The 15,000-nt window shown below is 38.9% G+C and overlaps 1 protein-coding gene across 1 annotated transcript in view; it reads left to right on the plus strand.

Moving 5' to 3' along the window:
* LOC118767394 (mitogen-activated protein kinase kinase kinase 7-like) overlaps positions 1 to 15,000 on the plus strand; it is an 85,376-nt gene that overhangs the window by 1,503 nt on the left and 68,873 nt on the right. Inside the window, exon 2 of the mRNA XM_036511886.1 lies at positions 12,867 to 13,049. Coding sequence (XP_036367779.1) covers positions 12,867 to 13,049 — 183 coding nt within the window. The remainder of the gene's footprint in view (positions 1 to 12,866; positions 13,050 to 15,000) is intronic.

A 15,000-nucleotide genomic window follows, 5' to 3' on the forward strand; every position in this document is an offset into this window, starting at 1 on the left:
AGCCAGTTTCTTTAGCATCTAGGATCAGATAATTTGTTGGTGATGGTCATATTGGTCTACAAGTTAATAACTATTTTATGTATGTATGAACAAGTGTGTATTTATTTGTGTGCCTATGTGTAAAAATCTTTTACACACACAACTTAGTGTTAATTGAAGCCAGAGTATGTTGCGTTCCATCGCTCAATAAATGAGAAAAGGCATTGTAAATACAGAAGACAAACAATATAGAAGACAGATACAAAAGGGCCCAGAACCTTTTATGTTTGTCTTCATCCATTGTGCACTCCATACATGTTTTACATTTTTTAGTTGTCATTTGTGTATTTACAGTAAATTTTCTCATTTATTATTATTATTATATATATATATATAATATATATATATATTATATATATATATATATATATATATATATATATATACATAAGATACACAGCCGGCTGTGTTGGCTGCTATTTCTAGCATGTAAAAATTACTTGTCAAAGGGTAATTTTCTATTTTAAAATATGAATATGTTGTCTATTGACTATTTATACATGCTGGGCCACTGGTGGTGATATTTATAACGAATATTCGCTACCCTATATATGTATCTTATGAATATGTTCTTAGCATTCTCGAAGATTCAGCTCGGCATCGTATTCATTGCTGATTGTAAATGCGCCTGCGCACGGTATTTTGAAAAATTATAACATATAATGATGGGACACGTGTTATCTTGTCTATGAATTATAAGTTAGTTATTAAGGCCAGTTACTGACGAGAGTTCGCCTGGTGGATAATGTTGTCTTGCTAAATTACCTATTAAAGGACGGGAAGTAATATTATTTGCTGAAGTAATTTGAAACCATGGTATAACCGTTAAATAATAAGGTAAAAGTTTTTATTTTTCATTTACTTCGAAATTTGCTATTAAATTGTGGTTTTGGCCGTGTTGGCTGCTATTTCTAGCATGTGAAAATTACCTGTTAAAGGGTAATTTTCTATTTTAAAATATTTATATATATATAAAATTAATTAAGGGTAGAAATTGATATTTATCAATTAAAACCAGTGGTCTAGCATATTAAAAAAGAATCCGAAGATTAAAATATTTATATATACCAATTAAGGACTGAACATGAAAAGTGGACAGTCAACATGCTAGATATAGACGTCAAATCGCCATTCTCCACAAAAGATTATGTTCTCAAATCAAACTCAGCACAAAACCAAAGCAATAAAGTTTGATTTGAGAACATAATCTTTTGTGGAGAATGGCGATTTGACGTCTATATCTAGCATGTTGACTGTTCACTTTTCGTGTTCAGTCCTTAATTGGTATATCTCTTCTCTCTCTATATAAACGGCAGTTTGTCTGTGTGTGTTTCTGTGTGTCTGTCAGGTTGTACCCTCACCCTGACCACAGCTTTCAACCGATTCTGATGAAACTTGACACACACATAGCCCAATGTCATAATTCAAAACTAACGCAGCGAAAATTTTGAAAAGTTCCCCCAGTTCTGAAATAGATCGATAAATTCGACATGGGGTCGACAATTAGAAACACAAACCACAGATGGTCTAGGGGACGCAACTAGACCTTTTTAACTATCAAAAAAAAATTTACCATCATTTTCCCCCCCATTTTTTTGCTATTTTTTGGCTATAACTCTCTAAAAATGCTTTATAGTTATTTCCCTTACAAACCCGAGCAACGCCGGGCGATACTGCTAGTATATATATATATTCATATTTGCACACATTCTTCTATGTACACACACACACACTCTCTTGTTTTTAAGTTTAAAAAAAATAGTGTTTTCCGTTTGTTCTTTTCCAATTTTTTCTACTCTAACCCTAACTTAAAACGAGTCAGACGAGGTTTTCTTTCTTGGAAGAAGTTTGTTCTAATGATGTACGAATCACCTTCCTCATTACTCACTAATTACTCACGTATGAACCACAAACTGAACGAAATTTTGCTTTTTTATTTCGTTTTTTTATTTATTTTGCAAGCCTGACAAATCAAGATGAACAGGTTTAGGGGCTCCTTCTTGAAAAGCCAATCATAGTCAAAGCAACTGTAAGGTTTCATTTATAACCATAGGGCCAGTTCAGTTCAGTATTATAATATCATACATTGGTGGGGGGGATTGGTAGAATTGGTGGAGCATGGTCATGCTGGAGCATTGCATTAAAGGGTTTTTAAGTCACAGAAATCGATGCCGGGACTTACACTTTGTAAGCCTAGTACTTACTCTATCAGTCTCTTTTGCTGATCTGCTAAGTGATGGGGACATAAACACACCAACATCAGTTTTCAGTTGATGGTAAGGGGACAAACATAGACACAAAACACACACATACACACACACATATATGATGGGCTTCTTTCAGTTTCCATCTACCAAATCCCCTCACAAGGCTTTGGTCAACCTGAGGCTATAGTAGAAGATACTTGCCCAAGGTGCCATGCAGTGGGACTGAACCCGGAACCATGTGGTTGGTAAGCAAGCTACTTACCACGCAGCCATGCCTGCGCCTATAATTTATTTATGGTATTTTAATATAGGGTGGCGAGCTGGCAGAATCATTGGCATGTCGGGCGAAATGCGTAGCTGTATTTCGTCTGACGCTACGTTCTGGGTTCAAATTCCGCCGAGGTCGACTTTGCCTTTCATCCTTTCGGGGTCGATAAATTAAGTACCAGTTACACATTGGGTCGATGTAATCGACTTAATCCGTATGTCTGTCCTTGTTTGTCCCCTCTGTGTTTAGCCCCTTGTGGGTAGTAAAGAAATAGGTATTTCATCTGCCGTTACGTTCTGAGTTCAAACTCCGCCGATGTCGACTTTGCCTTTCATCCTTTCGGGGTCGATAAATCAAGTACCAGTTACGCACTGGGGTCGATGTAATCGACTTAATCCGTTTGTCTGTCCTTGTTTGTCCCATCTGTGTTTAGCCTCTTGTGGATAGTAAAGAAATAGGTATTTTATATGTAGTGAGTTCAAATCTTGCCAAGGTTGACCTTGTCTGTCATTCTTCCAGGGCAAGCAAAATTAAGACGTCAGACAAATACTGGTGAAGATCTTATCAGTTGTTCTCTCTCTTGAAATAGATGGCTCTGTGCCGATGCAAGAAATCAATATCGTAAAAATTATTATATAACAAAAATGTAACGTTTGTTATGCTGTGTTACAAGAACATTATTAAGGCAAGCAAGCTGGTAGAGTTGATACTGCACTTGAGAAAAAATGCTTAGCACACTTCTAGCTCTTTACATTCTGAGTTCAAATGCTGCTGAGGTTGACTATACTCTTTTTACTCTCTTTTACTCTTTTACTTGTTTCAGTCATTTGACTGCGGTCATGCTGGAGCACCGCCTTTAGTTGAGCAAATCGACCCCGGGGCTTATTCTTTGTAAGCCCAGTACTTATTCTATCCATCTCTTTTGCCGAACTGCTAAGTTATGGAGACGTAAACACACCAGCATCGGTTGTCAAGCAATGCTAGGGGGACAAACACACACATACATATATATATATATATATATATATATACATACATATATACAACAGGCTTCTTTCAGTTTCCGTCTACCAAATCCACTCACAAGGCATTGGTTGGCCTGAGGCTACAGCAGAAGACACTTGCCCAAGATGCCATGCAGTGGGACTGAACCCGGAACCATGTGGTTGGTAAGAAAGCTACTTACCACAGCCACTCCTGCGCCTATGTCTTCTACTCTTAAGGGGCCAATAAAATAGGTACCAAATCAGCACTGGGATCAACGTAATCAGCTTCCCTGCCCTAACCACTGAGCCATGTTTGCTTTGATGATAAAGTGATGGAAGGTTTCTTGGTTTTTGTGTTGTGAAGAGACCAGAAGTGATGTCAATATCTTAAGCATGTTGAGCATCATGTTTAGTAGACGAGCATCTTAACCACCCTGTCCTTGCACCTCTCATTGTTTCAGTTATTAACTAATTAGTGTAGTCTGTCTGTTGTCATGTCTTCCTGAGCAAGAAGTGCATAACGTGTTGGTCTATTGTGCAAAGGAGGCTCATGATCTCTCTCTTTGCTGTAACACTGTATAAGTCAATCAATGGGTTCCACAGGTCTGAGCGACCCAATGCTAATCAACATATGCTGTGCTTGTGATTGTAGGGGGATGTCGTGCATTGCCTTGCCTGGAGACATATAAATCTGTTAAGACAGCTGTGATCCTTTCATCTTAATAAAGAAGAGTAAAGGCTAAAGACTCCCTTTGGTCATGACTGACCATGGGATTGCACCTTGAAAGTTACCCTCCCTGGCACAAGTCCGGGTAAGGTTATTTTATGGAAGACTAGCAGTCGCCCATGCATACCAGCCTCCCCTCTACATGCCATTGATGTTATTTAAGGGAAAAGCAATGGCTGATACAGCTTGGCACCAGTGACATTGCAACTCATTTCTACAGCTGAGTGAACTGAAGCAATGTGAAATGAAGTGTCTTGCTCAAAAACACAACATGCAGCCCGGTCCTGGAATTGAACCCACTACCTCATGATTGTGAGCCTGATGTTCTAACCACAGCGCCATGTGCTTTCATTTAATGATACAAATCATTTTTTCTAGCTGGAGCAACGTGAAATAAAGTGTCTTGCTCAAGGACTCAAAGTGCTACCAAGAATTGAACTCCCAACCCTACGATTGTATGCTGATTGCCCTCATCACTAAGCCAAGTGCCTTCATTCTAGTAGAAATAGACAGATAGTGAAGTTTGATTTCTTGGATTCACAGAATATCTTGCGTTGGCCAAAAGACAGTTGGGTAAATAAACGAAAATGAAAACTTAAAGAGAGCCTGGTCACATCCGAGTAGTTAGAAGCAATGAAAGATAAAGACCATCAACGTGTGTGAAATGTTGAATTAAATAGAGACGGATATGAATTTTATTTGGTTCACAGTGCAGAGACTCACTTCTCTGGAACAAGAAAAAAGTAATAAATACAAGTCATTTTCTATTAATTTTACACATTTGTTTTCCGAATTTGAAATAGCTGAGTGGATATAGTTACAGGTGAGCAGTAAACAATCAGTTTGTGAGTTCTAACTTAATACCTGCATTTTTTTCCTTTTTCTTTTTTTTGGTTTTGAGCCTATATTCTTCTTTGTTTCTGTTCAAAAAAAATCAGTTGGTAGTAATATCAGATTGTCTGAGAATATTATCGGTGATAAACTGGTACCGTGTCTTGGTAGATGCTTATATATTTTTTCCATGTACGAATGTAGAATATTACAGATTATCTAAGCAGTAAAGCTATAGGTGTAGGAGTGGCTGTGTGGTAAGTAGCTTGCTTACCAACTACATGGTTCCGGGTTCAGTCCCACTGCGTGGCACCTTGGGCAAGTGTCTTCTACTATAGCCTCAGACCAACCAAAGCCTTGTGAGTGAAAGAAGCCCGTCGTATATATGTATATATATATATATATATATATATATATATATATGTATGTGTGTGTATATGTTTGTTCTCCCAACATCGCTTGACAACCGATGCTGGTGTGTTTATGCCCCTGTGACTTAGCGGTTTGGCAAAACAGACTGATAGAATAAGTACTAGGCTTACAAAGAATAAGTCCTGGGGTCGATTTCCTCGACTAAAGGCGGTGCTCCAGCATGGCCACAGTCACATGACTGAAACAAGTAAAAAAAAAATGTGACTATTTGAATATGTATTACTCTTCTGAAGTGAGATAGAGTAAGTCATCACATGCCACATCGTGATTTCAATTCCTAGACGCGTAGTGTGTTGTGTTCTTGAGCAAGACACTTCATCTCATGTTGCCCTATGATCACTTCAACACCTGTCATGTAGTATACTGTGCATCTTTGATGGGAGAGTCCATCATTATTATTATAATTATTATTATTATCATTATTATTATTATTATTATTATTATTATTATTATATTGAGTGAGAGAGCAGTGCATGGCATCAGAGTGACACTGGAGTACAGATATACAGTATACCTATCATGACTACCTGTCTGATAAGGGCACACCAGGCATATACATCACAGCCATACGTGTGTGGCATGGTGATCTCATTATCAAGATAAGTAGCACATGATCTTGCAGGTAGAGCCCAGTTAAAATTTTCTTCAAGTTGAGTAGCCCATCCTGCTCAAAAGGTCCCTGAATAAGGTTTTAGGATGTTGAACGAAACACCCATGTTTCCAGAGGTGCAATATCCAAACCCCAAAGAATTCCTCTCAACACATGGATATGATGTTCCCCTTCTACTTCTGCTCATGATCAGAGACGCACATATCGTCAGCCAGTAAGGGACATGCTCAACTGGTTACGGTCAAACAACTGAGAAGTAAATGTGTGGTATTGAGCAGAATATTTGCTGTCGCCCATCTTTTTATACCAAGACAAAACAATGTACATGATGACACTTCCAGTCAGTTAAGAGCAAAAGCCATGAGAGCCAGTGACTGGGGTTGCATCAGGGCATTTATTATTGTTTCACTTCTCAGAGTGCTTGGTCTTGTTTGCTCTGGTTGATTCTGTGACAACATGCAGCAGCCTATCGTCAGATGTCTCAAAGGGTCTCTTTCTGCACATTATAAGCTTTGATAATTGGTTGTTAATTATTGTGGAAGACATTCAACACACTCAAGTACCAATTTCAGAATCCTAGCTGTCCCCAGCAGAGCAGTTTTTTGGGCTTGCTCTGTTCTCTTGTCAGTTCCGTATTATTATTATTATTATTATTATTATTATTATTATGATTACTACTACTACTACTACTACTACTACTACTACTACTACTACTACTACTACTACTGCCGCCGCCGCCACCACCACCACCATATTTTCAGTAGTTTTATGTGAGTTTCTACTGCCCCACCATATTCCTGAGATGTGTGTAGTGTTGTCTTTCAAGAATGCAAAATTGTGTTTATATAGATATATATATGTGTATATATATGTATATATATATATGTAAATGTAATATGTGACAATTATTCAGTAGCCATGATAAAACTCCAAGTTTTAGATGCTGAGGTGGAAATCCACACCACCATTTCTTCAGTTATCTGGTCATCGGAAATGGCCAGATAACTGAAGAGATGGCGGTGTGGATTTCCACCTCGGCATCCGAAACTCGGAGTTTTATCATGGCTACCGAATAATTGTCACATATTACATTTACAGATAAATTCCTCTATTTACATAATATCGAGCTCTCTTTCTTTCTTTTGTTATCTTACCATTTTTATCAATATATATATATATATATATATAAAAAATTGAATAAGGGTAGAAATTGATATTAATCAATTAAAACCAGTGGCCTAGCATATTAAAAAAAATCCAAAGATAAAATTATTTTTTACATACAAAATTTAAAGGACTGACCACTAAAAGTGGACAGTCAACATGCTAGATATAGACGTCAAAATCGCTATTTTCCACGAAGAATGTGTTCTCAAGAAAAAACTCAGCAAAAAGCCAAAGTGTAAAAAATTAACATGCACACACGCACACACATATATATATATATATATAATAATAAATATAAGAGAATGGTCACTATGTGGCTCATTCTAGCACTAGAAAATCCAGAAGGTTTCAACCACAAAAATACATGTTTCCTATGAAAGTCAGTACGATTGTTAGCTCACACGAACAGGGCAAATAAAAAATAACAAAAATACAGATTATCTTGGGACAATTGTTTCGCTATTAATGAATTAAATGTAATATATATATATATGCATATATATACAGATATATATATATATTGTCTGTGGGAGTTTGTTTTGTTGTTTCTGGTGTTAGTCTAGTGTTCAGTCTGTTATGTAGAATATGTGTTGTGTGAGTTGTGTCACATGGTTGGATGGTCAGCGTTGGATGGTGATTGTAGAACACGTGTATTACATTGCTGAGTGTTGTTGTACCAGCCACCAACTCAGCAGGAGTATATACGTCGTTTTCTTTAGTAGTGACTGCATAGAGGTATGTTTTCTGTCATGTTTGATAGTCATTCCGTTAGAATTGATGTGTGAATTTTATTTTACTAGGGGAATATTGTAGAGGGTATCATCATCATTGTTTAACGTCCGTTTTCCGCGCTAGCATGGGTTGGACGGTTCCACCGGGGTCTGGGAAGCCAGGAGGCTGCACCAGGCTTCAGTCTGATCTGGCAGTGTTTCTACAGCTGGATTCCCTTCCTAACGCCAACCACTCCGTGAGTGTGGTGGGTGCTTTTTACGTTTCACCAGCACAGGTGCCAGGAGAGGCTGGCAGTGGTTACAATCGGTTGGTGCTTTTAATGTGCCACCAGCACGGAAGCCAGTCAAGATGGCGCTGGCATCGGCCACATTTGGATGGTGCTTTTTACATGCCACCAGCACAGAAGCCAGTCATAAGATATATTTCTTTATTTATGTGCTACATCTAGAGGAAAGGCACGTACTTGTGGTTTTTACAGGAGCTCCCAGACTGAAGACATTGGATGCCTTCAAAGTTCCAAAAAAATACTAAAGGAAAAATATGAGCAGGTAAAGAATCTCATGCAGAGACAGCTGACATTTTGGGCAAGAAGCCGTGGGTCTAGTGATTAATGTAGGGTTTGAACTCAACAATAAGGGTGGTGAGAAGATGGGAGACAAGTGGATTGGGAATACCTAGACAAAAGATAGCATGAGCCTGACCTACTCAAAGGAGTAGAGGCCATTACAGTAGCTGTAGAAAAGACAGAGAGAGAGAGAGAGTTGGGGAGGGCATGTTTGTAGACCAGAGCTTGAATGGGTCTTTGAATGACTTTATTGTAATCAGTTGTGAGCAGAGTCACATAGAATGTAGGCTCTCTCTCACAGAGCTGTCTTGTTTATTTCGTGTAATATGGGAGTCCTAGTCTGGTCTGTTTTTGCTCATATATCCTTCTTATCATTCCTAGTGTTCCAATTATTGCCTGTGCCTTTGCGAAGGTGGAAATGTTGTTTTCAGTTGTGTTTGTTTGTTTGGTTTGTCCATGGACAAGATATCTTAAGAACTGCTGGATGGATTTGGATGAAACTTTCAGGGATGTTTGGCCTCATGACTGACACAAACTGATTACATTTTGGGATTGATCTGGTACTGGACAAGGATTCTGGATTATTTTTCCAGTTTTTTTTTACTTAATTTTTGAGAGCAGTCAGGTTCATTTTTAGTATTCTCATTTGCGAGAGTAGTCAAATTTATTTCAGATATTCTCATTTTAAAAATCATCTCTGGCTAATCATTGAGAGGATGTTAGTGTTGCCTTGGCGGAGGTTTGTGCTCTCTGAATGTTCTTGTTATTAATACTGTTTTCACTTGTGTGTTCTACATTCTGCTTTTTTCAGCTTCCTTGTCTTTTAACTGTCATCGTTTTCCACCTTCTGAGTAATGTTTTGGTCAGAAGGGGCTCAAAAGCATCCTCATTCCAGTCTTTGCAAATTGTATCTGGATGCTTTATCTTGATTTCGTTGTCAGTGTGGACTTGTTTCTTAGATTATTGCAACCATCAATGAATTAATGAAGATGAAAGCTACTTGCCAATTTATCCAAATGATGGCACACATTTCAAAGAGGTCAGTAACTTTAAGAGCCTAGGGCAGTGGTTTTCAACCAGGGTTCCGCCAGTACAGTCTAGGGGTTCCGCAAGAAGTTACAAAACTGCTAAAATCGGCAGTAATTTTTAATTCTCCTGTGCAGATATGTGTGCATAAGACTATAAAATTATTGCACAGGGGTTCCTCGAGCAGTGGAATGTTTCCTTGGGGTTCCGCTCCAGCAAAAAGTTTGAAAAGCACTGGCCTAGGGACTTATCTTGCTGACAGTAAGAGTGCTAGTAATGGTGCCACGTAAGAAAGCACCCAGTACACTATGTAGAGTGGCTGGCATTAGGGAGGGCATCCAGCTGTAGAAAGCAAGCCAAACTAGACTATGGAATCTGGTGCCGCCCCCGGCCTTGCCAGCTCCTGTCGAGCCATCTAACCCATGCCAGCATGGAAAATGAGCATTAAATGATGATGGTGTTTTAAGATAAGCCTGGAGTGTCTGTAATAAACTTCCTTATGACTGACAATTGGGTATTTCAGAGTCAACAAAGCTAGCTTTCTCCAAGACATGGGTAGAGAGTATTCTTTTCTATGGAGCTGGAACCTAGACTATTAGCAAAGAATTTCAAGATTACCTTGATTGTATTTGCACAAGATTTCTCATGAAGGTTGAAAGCATCTCATAGTATGAGCACAAGACCAAAGGGAAAATCTCTGGAGGTATTCCTCCCATCTTTGCAATTGTTGCTCAGTTCAGGGCAGGCTTTGTTGACCACTGCCACTGTCCTGAACACCAGGCCATATCAGATGTTAATTTTGGGTAACTTCCCAACTTCTATATCCTAATAGAGTGCAAAGGCCTATCACTGACAGTGATATTATTGGCATACATAAAATAATAAATAAATGCACCCTTTTAAAGCCTAGCCAGGCTCATGGGCCTAGTTTCCCGGTTTCAATGGCATATGTGTTCCCCAGCTGGACGGGACGCCAGTCCATCGCAGCGTTACTCATTTTTGCCAGCTGAGTGGACTGGAGCAATGTGAAATGAAGTGTTTTGCTCAAGAACACAACGCGTCGCCCAGTTCAGGAATTGAAACCACAATCTTACGATCATGATGCTGACACCCTTAACCACTAAGCCACGCGCCTCCACATGTGCCCTTTTAATGCCTAGCCAGGCTCATGGGTCCGGTTTCTTGGTTTCAATGGCGTATGTGTTCCCCAGCTGGACGGGATGCCAGTCCATCGCAGCGTTACTCCTTTTTGCCAGCTGAGTGGACTGGAGCAATGTGAAATGAAGTGTTTTGCTCAAGAACACAATGCGTCGCCCGGTCCAGGAATCAAAACCACAATCTTACAATCATGATGCTGACGCCCTAACCACTAAGCCACGCGCCTCCACAGCATTGGCATACATACACATACATGATGAAATTAAGATCCTACCTAAACTAATGGGAGCAAAGGTTCCTGGTGCTGTATGGTGGAAATGACTCCCAGTTGTGGCCACTTGGTAGAATATATTTGGATTTAGCGAGCTGGCAGAAACGTTAGCATGCCGGACGAAATGCGTAGCCGTATTTCGTCTGCTGTTACATTCTGGGCTCAAATTCCGCCGAGGTCGACTTAGCTTTTCATCCTTTCGAGGTCGATAAATTAAGTACCAGTTACGCACTGGGGGTCGATGTAATCGACTTAATTCGCTTGTCTGTCCTTGTTTGTCCCCTCTATGTTTAGCCCCTTGTGGGTAATAAAGAAATAGGTATTTCGTCTGCCGTTACATTCTGGGCTCAAATTCTGCCGAGGTCAACTTTGCCTTTCACCCTTTCAGGGTCGATAAATTAAGTACCAGTTACGCACTGGGGTCGATGTAATCGACTTAATCCGTTTGTATGTCCTTGTTTGTCCCCTCTATGTTTAGCCCCTTGTGGGTAATAAAGAAACATATATTTGGATATAGCAAAAACTGAGTACTTGGAAATGATGTGGTCAATCACCTCATAGTCTGCAGTTGATGTTGGCATCTCTCTTTGTTTTTATTTTGCTTTTGTAAATTATTCCAGCTTGGCATTGGTCTAGTGTAACCATAATAACCATTGATGGGTTTTACTCTGACGTATTTCTTGTCAAAAGAGTTTCATTGCTTATTGGCCATGGAGCGTTTTTTCCTCTGCAATTTTTCTTCAGTATTTTCTAAATTCTCTTTCGATAACTTTTGTTTTCTATTTTTTAAAAACTTTTCTTAATGGTTTTTTTTTTCCTTATCTAAATCTCTTTCATCACTATGGCTAGTTTTCCAGTTTTCATTTTGCTCGGTACAAGAGCCAAAGTTTATATTTGTTTTCTTTATGTTTCCTTATCATTCTAATAAGTTTCCCTTTGCTTACTTCTAAAGCATTCTCCTAGTCTCATTGCTCTTACATTGTATTAGTTTTCTATTTCCACCACAGCTGTCCTTCTCGTGTGTTGTGCATTCTATCTCTATCAGCTTTAAGGCGTTAGCTTTGAAACACTGTCAGAAGTTTAGTAATTTTTCTGCCTAAGCTCTTCAATTCACATTGTGTTTCCTACACTGAGACTGTAGTTTATAACTGGAATGGCTAATGAGTTCATACCTGTCATATTACTTCTAGAATTTAGTTCAATTTTTAATATTATTCTGACTCTTTTGTGGCACCCATTTCTAATTTTTCCTTCCAATTTTTTCCTTCCTTTAGGTGTTTTGTATCTTAACAATTTCATCAATTCCTAAATATTTGTGTGAGCAGCTCTTGTCTAATTCTCCTATTTTGGTGCCTGCATCGCATTCAGTATTCCCAGTTTTAATTAATTTGGTCCTTCTTCTAAAAGCTTTAAAACATTCGTCTAATTCCACACTCATTTTTGGGACCTTGGCTAAATTTATGAGCAATATTTAATAGGTTGATCAACAAGGTATTTTCCTCTGTAAATATTTAAAAGATATTGTCCATACAAGGGTGATGGTTTATAATTATAACAGTGTAGAGCATTGTTATAACATTGCTTGACCCACAAGAAATAGCAGGTCAGATCTTCCAGACAAAAACCTACCCCAAAAAAAAAAATAATAAATAAGGTAAGGGCACATGAGATGCACTGCCCCTGTCAAAATAAAAAGGTGGGAAAGGGGTGTTGGTCCTAGTTGGAAAGCCTTGGATCATAGGTTTGTTTGATAAGAATAAAACTGGAGCTAAACAATAATATTGACACTTTGAGATAAAATGTATTAATTTTTTTTCTATTTTTTTTCCCTTCTGTTTTTCTTTTAGATTTAATCAACGGTCAAGCTTCAGGTCCTACTTCAACGTCTCGGTCAAACAGCCCTGTGAAACCCTTACAGCATGGCAACTCCCTATCTGACATGGTGTCTCACCCGTCAGCCGCTAACGTCGAACAGATGTATCCTTTCCCAGTTGTGGACACCACATCCTACGACAACATAGGTTTAAACAGTGAGTAGGATGGTCAGCCTTTTCTATTTATAACATTTTGTAACACAACTTGGACGTGGTCTGGAGAGTAAAGAATTACCATTGATATGATTGATGTTCTTATTAACCCTTTCATTACTGTATTTATTTTGAGATGCTCTGTGTTTCTTTCAATTACTTTAAATATAACAAAGAATTTAGTAAAATAACTTGGTTATCATTAAGCTAGTGTTAGGAACATAAATTGTGACTAGGCGCAGGAGTGGCTGTGTGGTAAGTAGCTTGCTAACCAACCACATGGTTCCGGGTTCAGTCCCACTGCGTGGCACCTTAGGCAAGTGTCTTCTGCTATAGCCCCAGGCCGACCAATGCCTTGTGAGTGGATTTGGTAGACGGAAACTGAAAGAAGCCTGTCGTATATATGTATATATATATAAGTGTGTGTGTATATGTTTGTGTGTCTGTGTTTGTCCCCCTAGCATTGCTTGACAACCGATGCTGGTGTGTTTACGTCCCCGTCACTTAGCGGTTCGGCAAAAGAGACTGATAGAATAAGTACTGGGCTTACAAAGAATAAGTCCCGGGGTCGAGTTGCTCGATTAAAGGCGGTGCTCCAGCATGGCCGCAGTCAAATGACTGAAACAAGTAAAAGAGAGTTAAAAAAAAAAAAGAGTAAGGTTTGGTGGAAGATTTTAATTCAAAACTTATGAAAACAAGACATTTGTACTCAGAGCAAGAGCCGGTTTCAGCCGGGTTGGTAATGAAAGGGTTAAACATCTGCAATGAAAATAAACCTGAGCAGGTAAGGAATTCCAGCGGGATGACATTTCTGGGAAGGAAGGACTGGGAAAGGGGATTGTCCCATTAACATTCCACATTATTTTGAATTAATCATGCATTGTCTCGTAGCTTTGAGATTTCAGTGACGCGATTGTATATTTTTAGAATGGCGGCATTGTAGGGTAGGTGTGAGAGGTCAAATCTGGCTGGTTTGAACATAATAATACAGGTAGAATATTTGTGCTGGATGTGACTGGTTTTAATGCTACGGGGTTAATGTAGGGCTTGGTGATGGAACACAATATAGAAGTAGTGAGTGACACTGTATCCGTGAAAGAGGAGTTGCTGGCATTGACTTTATACTCGTCAGTTGGGTGGTCGTTTTTGTGGGTGGGGTAGTGGTGGTGGTGCAGCGATACAGTCTAGGAAAGCAGCACCATCCCAGATACGAGAGCAGTACTCTATTGAGGGTCTTACCTGAGTTTTGTAGTGGAGTTTAGTAATTATTGGGTGCTGGGTGTTTTTGACTCGTGTTAACTGAAAATGAAATTTAGTAAACAGAAACTGTGAAGACACCTGTTCCTTCTCTCTCTCTCTCTCTCTTTCTTCCTTCTCTCCCTCTCTCTCTCTCTCTCCCTTACTCACACATTTGTATGTGTTTACATGTTTTTTCTTTACCTTAAAGGCTGCGTTGCTCTTTAGCATTTAGATTACCTTGTCAAGTGTAATGCTTATTTATTCATACGGATTTTGAATTAATCATCGCTTATCTCATGGCTTTATAGATTTCGGCGATGTTATTTTAACTTTTAAAATAACGCGTCATCTTGGATTAAGAGGAAGCGAAAGAAAGGCACCTGTACACAAAATGGGAAAGACAGCAGAAAGAGCTTCTTGCTGAATATGGGGCTGGAAAAAAGAGTTAAACTGTAAGTCAGAGGGAGATGATGAACAGGGATTTGGCCATCACTGTCAGCCCACTTTTGGAAATATGTTATTATTTAGGGTTGAAACTCAGTGGTCATTGGACCCCAATCTTATGACATCAAATTCCTCCTGTTTGAAATTACATTCCCTAAAGTCGAATATAAAGGAGAAGCATCTTCTTTTAGATGTCATTGATTTCATATAAAAAGAATGGGTTATAAAATTCTTATATAAGCATGGTCAAGGCAGTGCTCCAGCATGGCTG

The sequence above is a fragment of the Octopus sinensis genome, linkage group LG21 (assembly GCF_006345805.1).
Source record: "Octopus sinensis linkage group LG21, ASM634580v1, whole genome shotgun sequence".
Lineage (NCBI taxonomy): Eukaryota > Metazoa > Mollusca > Cephalopoda > Octopoda > Octopodidae > Octopus > Octopus sinensis.